This window comes from Oncorhynchus tshawytscha, linkage group LG13 (assembly GCF_018296145.1).
Source record: "Oncorhynchus tshawytscha isolate Ot180627B linkage group LG13, Otsh_v2.0, whole genome shotgun sequence".
NCBI lineage: Eukaryota > Metazoa > Chordata > Actinopteri > Salmoniformes > Salmonidae > Oncorhynchus > Oncorhynchus tshawytscha.
The window spans coordinates 64,359,477-64,368,492 of record NC_056441.1 but is presented as its reverse complement, the minus strand read 5'-3'; the positions used below and the strand labels follow the sequence as shown (position 1 = coordinate 64,368,492).

At 43.3% G+C, this 9,016-nt stretch overlaps 1 protein-coding gene and 4 non-coding genes across 5 annotated transcripts; all 5 read right to left on the bottom strand.

Moving 5' to 3' along the window:
- Positions 1–32: 32 nt before the first annotated feature.
- Positions 33–8,599, bottom strand: LOC112265470 (T-complex protein 1 subunit zeta). The gene is made up of 14 exons (XM_024442809.2): positions 8,368–8,599; positions 7,802–7,865; positions 7,433–7,567; positions 7,010–7,183; positions 3,649–3,752; positions 3,448–3,558; positions 2,887–3,046; positions 2,457–2,539; positions 2,085–2,181; positions 1,641–1,788; positions 942–1,075; positions 674–776; positions 500–572; positions 33–397 (listed from the first exon to the last, which is right to left on the bottom strand). The coding sequence occupies exons 1-14, from the start codon at positions 8,502–8,504 to the stop codon at positions 325–327; spliced, it is 1,596 nt and encodes a 531-aa protein (XP_024298577.1). The 5' UTR covers positions 8,505–8,599; the 3' UTR covers positions 33–324.
- Positions 1,344–1,478, bottom strand: LOC112266257. Its single transcript, XR_002955908.1, has one exon. It is a non-coding gene; the product is annotated as a small nucleolar RNA SNORA15 (small nucleolar RNA).
- Positions 2,245–2,382, bottom strand: LOC112266256. The gene has a single exon (XR_002955907.1). It is a non-coding gene; the product is annotated as a small nucleolar RNA SNORA15 (small nucleolar RNA).
- Positions 2,620–2,755, bottom strand: LOC112266260. The gene has a single exon (XR_002955911.1). It is a non-coding gene; the product is annotated as a small nucleolar RNA SNORA22 (small nucleolar RNA).
- Positions 3,255–3,389, bottom strand: LOC112266258. Its single transcript, XR_002955909.1, has one exon. It is a non-coding gene; the product is annotated as a small nucleolar RNA SNORA15 (small nucleolar RNA).
- Positions 8,600–9,016: the final 417 nt, after the last annotated feature.

Here is a 9,016-nt window from a genome sequence, read left to right as displayed (position 1 = left end):
TAACTTATGATTGATTATAATGAGCTGCAAACTCAAAGCAAAGCTACAGGTTTATTACATACTAAGAGTGAGGTTTATACATTCTTGGTATGAGCCATAACAAAAAAAGGAACACATGTGGGATGAAAGTGTCCATCCATGTATAATACGACATTACAGACATGTCAACAAGCAGGGGAACAAGATAATTCTCCAATCACCACCTCAGATGAGAACCTAATACTGGTCCATTTATTCCCCTAGTTATTCTACGAGGCTGCTCTCATAACTAGTATCTGAAGTGGTAGTCATCCACAAGAGCTCATCTCAGTCATCAGTTCTGACCTAGCCCTTCAGGGATGACATGCCTGCTCTCATGATCTCATCCACCAACAGGATGTTGCTGGCTATTACCGTGCTGTGGACAAAAAACAAATCAATAACAGTTTAATCCAAAGGGTCATTGAATCTTAAATATGAAGGGTCATACTGAATTGAGATTAAAAGGGTGTGTTCTTACCATGAGTGAAGGAGTTGTTTCTTAACACTGTAGTTATCCCAAACCCCAGCTTCTGAAGCGACCATTGGTTCACCTAAAGAAAAATAGGTACATTTAAAGTGATTTTAATATTTTTGTTTTGACATAGGATTGTGAAATAAATCCATATCCTCAGTTTGAGGTTAAATTCCATACCAGAGCTCAGGTCAACTCCAACCAGCTGACCACTCTCTTTGTACTCAGTCTGGAGTTTGACCAGGGTCTCCATGGGATCATACCCAGAGTTCTGGGCTAGTACCTGGAGAGAAAGAAACATTCAGTCAGCAGTACTTAGATCTATTGCCAAGACTTAGCTAAAAGCTGATGTCCTTCATTGTCAAAGTTGAATAGATGTTATATCAATAGAATGCCAAAGCACGGAAGGCATTGACAAAAATAAATAACTTCAAGACTCATTACATACCTTAGGGATGATGAGGAGGGCATCAGCAAAAGCCTGCACACCCAGCTGAGCCCGGCCCTTCACTGAGGGTTTGTGCTTTATCAGAGCATCATGCACAGCCACCTCGAAGGCCCCGGCCCCTGACACCACGCAGCCTGCAAAGTCAACACTGGGATCAGACTCTGAACAGCTGACTGGCTGATAAGCAATACTGAAGAGATCAGTCATTGATATGGGTAGGCACACATTGAAAAACAAAAGGATTTCTAAAAGGTATTATACACACAAAATTAAGTGATTTGAGGCAAAGTGGTGTTTGAAAATGTGAATGGATGCTATCTGACCAGACTTCTCAACATTCCATAGGGAATGACTTTACAGTGGGCTGTTCCTGAAGAGTTTTAGTATGCATTTAAACTAGCTACTTGTATTCACTTCTCCAAGGAGTAGGTGAGGCACAGGTCAGCACTAACCTTTAGTAAAGAAGTAGTGAAAGGATGTTTTTGCATGGTGTCTGATTGCATCTACTACTGACAGTAACACATAATTCATCCATGCCTACAAATCTATTCCAGCATCGTTACAGAATCAGTCCCATCTTGACAAAACCAAACTCTCCCCCACTCAATATCATCTGATAGTAGAGCTGGATTCAAATAGTTGCTGAGTTTGATTAATCCTCCCTAGTGTCAGATGAACTTCCATTGCAGCAGCACGTACCATCCTCGATGGCGTTCTTGACGGCCCTAAGCCCATCCCTGACTGCATCTTTGATCTGGGTCAGGGTGTGTTTGTTGGGTCCCTTCACAAGCAGGGTCACTGACAGGGGGTTTCCACACTTCTCTATGAATGTGTACTTCTCCTCACCCTGTATGGGGGGAGAAACCATTAAATATGTAATTTAACTTCATGATAAACCACAATATTACATGTTTGACCATGATATCATACACATTTTTACCAAATCTTAGATTTTCATAGTATTGGAAAGAAGAGGCATGGCAAGCTGATAGGCCCCTTTTGTATCCTCAGTGGGGTGAATGTGGCCAGTGAATCCTCCCGCCCACACCAGGAGGAATTCTGTACCAAATGTTTTGGAAACTGGTACAGACCATTTGACGGTTTGTCCTGGTCTAGAGGTAAAGACCCAGCATGTTAACTCACCAGGGTGTGTTCATAGACCAGACCAGCCTGGCCCAGGCATTCTGGGGTGAGGTCTTCGAAAGAGTTCATGGCAATACCTCCACAGGCCAGGGTGAGTCTGGGGGGGTGGGGTAAAATGGTCAGCAAGACACTCAAATATTACAATTAGTCTCACACACACAATTGTAATCACTCCTCCACTGAATAGGTGAGGCACAGGACAGCACTCACATTTAGTAAAGTAGGAGTGAAAATATGCTTTTGCATGGTGTCTGACTGATTTTACTACTGACAAGAGTAACACAGAATTCGTCCATGCACAAGAGTACCTCTCCAAGATGCACTGTTCATGCTTGTAAACAAAGATTGAGACAGGCTATGTAGTTTTTGTACCTTTCCATGTTCCTCCTCTTGGTCCTACGCAGAGCTACAATGCCCTCTTTGGCCAGAGCATCCAGGGAATATGGGTCAATGCCCTGTAAGGAGTAATTTAAAAAATATATATATTTAATGAACCCAAATGTAATTCAAATCACTTTTAATATGCTGCAATACTGAATGTACTGGTCTGCTGAATACATGTGGAGGAGAATGCAGCTCCTCCAATGCAGAGGTTACAGACCACACTTTACTGTAGCACAGAGTAAAATCCAGGGGAGCTACAAAAGCACACAAGGGTGTTCACTGTGCTGTCAGACACTTCTGCTTAACAAGTTAGTATTGCCTGAGAGTCTTCAAAAAAATGTTCTTTGAAAGATTGATGATAGATCACATTTCCAAAATACGTTTTTTGCCAGTGAATAAATTAAATTCCTAGTCATACCTTCTGGTTGAGGACCACAAAGCCCTTGCTGTTATCAGCACAAACTGCGTTCTTGAGCTCAATGATCTTCTTCACACGCTCCTCGATGAACTTCCTCTCAGCAGCCACCAGCTTCTCCCTCTCGCCAGCACTCTTGTAGAAGAAGCCAGAGTTCACCTCACTGAAAGCAAAGCAGGGGTTTGAACTGACAGTTTAGAAATCCATGCTCTTTTCACAGGACACTATTGGGAAAGTATACAACATAGGCGGTCACACTACAATCCCCTTTTCTGTAGTAGTTACGTCCTATAATATTGACTCTCCAGTGACCAAAAATCATTCCTGCTTTAAAAAGAGCTTTGCCACCTCTGAAATTAACTAAACTGCAGGACTGTATTCACTTCTCCATAGAGTAGATGAGGCACAGGTCAGCACTCACATTTAGTAAAGAAATAGTGAAAGGATGCTTTTGCATGGTGTCTGACTGGATCTACTACAGACTGTAACACAGAATTCATCCATGCCTACACATTTAGTCCACCTAGTAAAAGCCAAAGATAGCTGTGATAACATTATACTGACGTTTTCTCATATTCCAAAGAGGCATTGCAAGTGAGCACAAAGGCGTCCTCTACCCGCTTCTTCATGTCTGGATGGCGGGCGCCGTGGTCCAACACCAGGCCTCGGATCAGCCTAGGGAGGGGACAGAAAAGGTCACAATGTTGGACACAATTCAAATGTACACATTGTCAGTGACTTTAGGAGAGTGATATGTACACTCACTGTGTGTCGCTGTCAGTCTTATGCTTCATCTCCATGATCTCTACCATGAACAGGTCAATAGGCTCATTGGGTCTGTGGATAGCCAGCACAGCATCCACCACAGCCTGAAGAATATCCCCCAAGTAAAGGGAGATAAGTTATTAGATGTGCTGATCACACAATCAAATGACAAGTACAGCATTGGTTGATTAAGCTTGTCTGGTACATGGAAGAGGCCCCCCCCAAAAAGTCCCACACCAGCCAGGCTCAAGTAAATGCTCTAAGTCAGGGATGCGTAACTCCAGTCCTCGAGGGCCTGATAGTTATGTTAGCTGGGGCAAAAGTGTGACACCAGACTCCAATAGACCAACTAATCATGATATTCAGTTTAAAATGCAATTGACTTTAAAAAAATATATATATATAAAACATTTTAAAAAGTTTTTTTTAAAGGCTGTTTGCGCTAGAGATGGGGAAAAGTGTGACCAGTCCGGCCCCGAGGACTACATTAGCCCACCCCTGCTCTACACAAAAGTGTGTGGACACCTGCTCGTCGATCATCTCATTCCAAAATCCTGGGCATTAATATGGAGTTGGTCCCCCTTTTGACATTACAGCCTCTACTCTTCTAGGAAGGCTTTCCAATAGATGTTGGACCATTGGCGCAGAGACTTGCTTCCATTCTGCCACAAGAGCATTAGTGAGGTTGGGCACTGATGTTGGACAATTAGGCCTGGCTCACAGTCAGCGTTCCAATTAATCCCAAAGATGTTAGATGGGGTTGAGGTCAGGGCTATGTTCTTCCACACCGATCTCAACAAACCATTTCTGTATGGACCTCACTTTGTGCACTGCAATGCTGAAACGGGACATTCCGAAATTGTGGCGACAGAATCTAGAATGTCATTGTACGCTGTAGTGTTATGATTTCCTTTCACTGGAACTAAGGGTCCTAGCCTGTACCATGAAAGCCCAAAGCATTATTCCTCCTACAAACTTCACAGCTGGCACTATGCACTGGGGTAGGTAGCGTTCTCCTGGCATCCGCCAAACCTAGTTTCAACTGTCGGACTGCCAGATGGTGAAGCGGGATTCATCACTCCAGACAACGTGTTTCCATTGCTCCAGAGTCCAATGGCGGCAAGCTTTACACACGCTTGGCATTGTGATCTTAAGCTTGTGTGCGGCCGCTTGGCCATGGAAAGCCATTTTATGAAACTCCCGAACAGTTATTGTACGGACATGGCTTCGAGGCAGTTTGGAACTTGGTTGAGAGTGTTGCAACCGAGAACAGAATGATTTTACGCACTATGCGCTTCAGCACTCGATGGTCCCATTCTGTGACCTCCCACTTCGCAGCTGAACAGTTGTTGCTCGTAGACGTTTCCACTTCACTAGAACAGCACTTACAGTTGACCCTGGGCAGCTCTAGCAGGGCAGAAATGACAAACTTGTATATATATATATATAGTGCAAGTAAAAAAAAAATGTAAATGCAACATGGAAGTGTTGGTCTCACGTTTCATGAGCTGAACTAACGTCGCAGAAATGGTCCATTCGCACAAAAAGCTTATTTCACATCCCTGTTAGTGACCATTTTTCCTTTAACAAGAGAATCCATCTACCTGACAGTTGTGGCATATCAAGAAGCTGATTACACAGGTATACCTTGTGCTCGGGACAATAAGTCCATTAAAAATGTACAGTTTTGTCACAACAAAATGCTACAGATGTCTGAAGTTGAGGGAGCATGCAATTGGCATGCAGACTACAGGAATGTCTACCAGAGCTGTTGCCAGATAATTTAAATGTTAATTTCTCTACCATAAGCAACTTCCAACGATGTTTTAGAGAATTTGGCAGTACATCCAACCGGCCTCAACAGCAGACCACGTGTAACCACGGCAGCCCGGGACCTCCACATCCAGCCTTTAGACCTGCGGGATCTTGAGACAAGCCACCCGGGCAGCTGATCAAACTGTGGGTTTACACAACATAAGAATTTCTGCACAAACTGTGAGAAACCGTCTCAGGGAAGCTCATCTGCATGCTTGTTGTCTGCATGCTCCTCACGAGGGTCTTGACCTGACTGCAGTTCAGTGTCATAATCGACTTCAGCGGGCAAATGCTCACCGTCGATGTCGACTGGCACGTTGGAGAAGTGTGCTCGTCACGGATAAATCCTGGTTTCAACTGAACCGGGCAGATAACATGTTTGCCGTTGTGTGGACAGTGACTCATAGTGGCGGTGGGGTTGTGGTATGGACATGCATAAGTTACAGAAAACAAACCAAATTGCATTTTATGGACGGCAATTTGAATGCAGAGACACAGAGCCCCATATACTACCCACCACTGCAACCTGTATGCTCTCGTTGGCTGGCCCTCGCTTCATATCCGTCGCCAAACCCACTGGCTCCAGGTCATCTATAAGTCATTGCTAGGTAAAGCCCCGCCTTATCTCAGCTCACTGGTCACCATAGCAGCACCCACCCGCAGCACGCGCTCCAGCAGGTATATTTCACTGGTCACCCCCAAAGCTAATTCCTCATTTGGCCGCCTTTCCTTCCAGTTCTCTGCTGCCAATGACTGGAACAAACTGCAAAAATCACCGAGGCTGGAGACCCATATCTCCCTCACTAGCTTTAAGCACCCACTGTCAGAGCAGCTCACAGATCACTGCAATAGCCAATCTGTAAATAGCCCATCCAACTACCTTATCACCATATTGTAATTTACTTGCAAACTCATCTTCTGCACATCTATCACCCCAGTGTTTAATTTGCCATACTGTAATAATTTCACCACTATGGCACATTTATTGCCTCACCCCCTTATCCTACCTCATTTGCACACACCGTATACAGACCTTCTCTATTGTTTTATTGACTGTATGTTTGTTTATTCCATGTGTAACTCTGTGCTGTTTGTGTCACACTGCTTTGCTTTATCTTGGCCAGGTCGCAGTTGTAAATGAGAACTTGTTCTCAACTAGCCTACCAGGTTAAATAAAGATGAAATAAAAATAGAGATCTGTACACAATTCCTGGAAGCTAAAAATGTTCCTGTTCTTCCATGGCCTGCATACTCACCAGACCTGTCACCCATTGAGCATGTTTGGGTTGCTCTGGATCGACATGTACAACAGCGTGTTCCAGTTCATGCCAACATCCAGCAACTTCGCACAGCCATTGAAGAGTGGGACAACATTCCAAAGGCCACAATCAACAGCTTGATCAACTCTCTGTGAATGAGATGTCGCCCTGCATGAGCCAAATGGTGGTCACACCAGAGTGACTTGTTTTCTGATCCATGCCCCTACTTTGTTTTAACTGTATCTGAAGAACAGATGCATATCTGTATTCCCGTCACAAACACACACCTCTGTGAGGAGATCAGCCAGCTCGGCGTGGACCTTGGTCCTGAGGGAGGTGCGGGCCACGTGGATGAGGGTCTCTCTGTCCATCTCTCTGGTCACCTTCATCTCCTCAAGCACCTTCAGAGCCTTATCCTTGGCTGCCTCAAAACCTTCTGCTATTATCCGTGGGTGGAGACCCTTTTTCGAGGCAAAGACAGAAAATACAGGTTGGGACAAAACACAGGAATAGGGGGTTAACTAATGGTACTGGGATGCAGATTATGCAACCTGCTTTATTGGCACCGATTCTACATGTATCAATTAAATCATTTTAAGTCATCACAAAACCTTACTAAAATAAAGCATTTCATTTCATCAAAATCCCTTCCCTTATCTAGGAAACTATTTCAATTACATGTTAGGGGCTTCCCCCAAGCCCCATCTCACCTCTGACACGTAGAGGTCTGCTTGTTTCAGGAGCTCTCCAATGATGAGCACATTGGATGTTGTACCGTCCCCTGTGATGTCATCCTGTGCTGTAGCTACTTTGGCAATCAAGGATGCTGTCGGATGCTGGATTTGCTGATTGAAGACAAGACTTTAGTGTCAAAGCAAGAATATAAGGCAACACATCTCACAATTAGTAAGGTAAGTAAAGTAAGTAACTGGTCTACTGAACACATGTGGAGGAGAATGCAACTCCTCCAATGCAGAGGTTACATACAACACTTTACAGGGTAAAATCCATGGGAGCTGCAAAAAAAAAGCACACATGGGTGTTAACCGTACATCAAACTCATGGGATATTTGTCTTACCATTTCGTGCAACAAGACATTACCATCTTTGGTCAGCTTTATGTCACCAGCCCCTGATACAAGCCTGCAAACATGTACACAAAACATAATTTGTTAGAGGCTCAACAAATGGATATTTAAAACATGACTAGATGCATTGTACATTAATGTCTCTAATCACGAGTATAGCTAGAAAACAATGAGACTAGTTGTATATAAACTGATAGTAAGCTTTTCAGTTATAATAGTCTCCAAATGATCTAGGTATCTGCTGATTATCCTTTATTGATAATACCATTGATTGGTCAAATAATCCAGTGCCCATTGTAAAACCACTCCCTGATGATAATTCAGATAGCTACAATTAGCTAGCTATAATTTAGCTACGTATTTTGGAGGTTGCTAGGAAATCCACTATCAAGCAAGCTAACATAGTTTCTTAGAGAAACTATTGCGTACAATGGATCTGACAAAATAAACATATCTAATACCATAAATGGTCTACTGGCTGCCAGGATACCACGATGTTAGCTAAACTAGCAGCAGTAGCATGCTAACTGCTAGCGAGCATGGTCAGTTGCACTCACATTTTCATTGTTCCTTTAGGTCCCAAATTACTTTTGAGCACATCCTGAAGACCCCGAGCAGCACTGATATTTACTGCCAGAGCGGCTTGAGCACGTGCTACCTCAGCTTTCGGGTTTAATGCCTTTATAGCAGTCATGGTGTAAACATTTGCTATTCAGTTTCTCCACGCTGTAGAATTTACTGTAAAGGCTAACGCTAAATCAAGAAAGGCCGGTTTCTGGAACTCTCTGGGCTTCACGTGCGGAAATTGACATTGATCCCTCCTTACTGTCGTCTTATTGGCCAGATGTTAGGCGGAAATCCAAATGACCCTGTGTGATTGGTGAAACAATAGGTAACTCAAATATAGAAAAGGCGGAGTCAACCTTTTTGTTCATGAGGTTCAATTTGGCAATGAGCGGCGCAAATTCACATATCTTTATAATACAAATCTGTTCAAGCTCAGCTGTTTAGAAGAGGATGTGATTTATAAGTCATTTAAAAAAAATGCCCTACTCCTTTTTAAAATCTATCATCATGAGAAACCACTTTGTATGAAATTAAATATTAATATGGACATAAATAGCTAATTTATATGTAAAAATAGATGTCATTTGTTTCACTGTCAAAAAGGCAATGCAGTTGGGGGCGGAATATAGCCATCTCGAG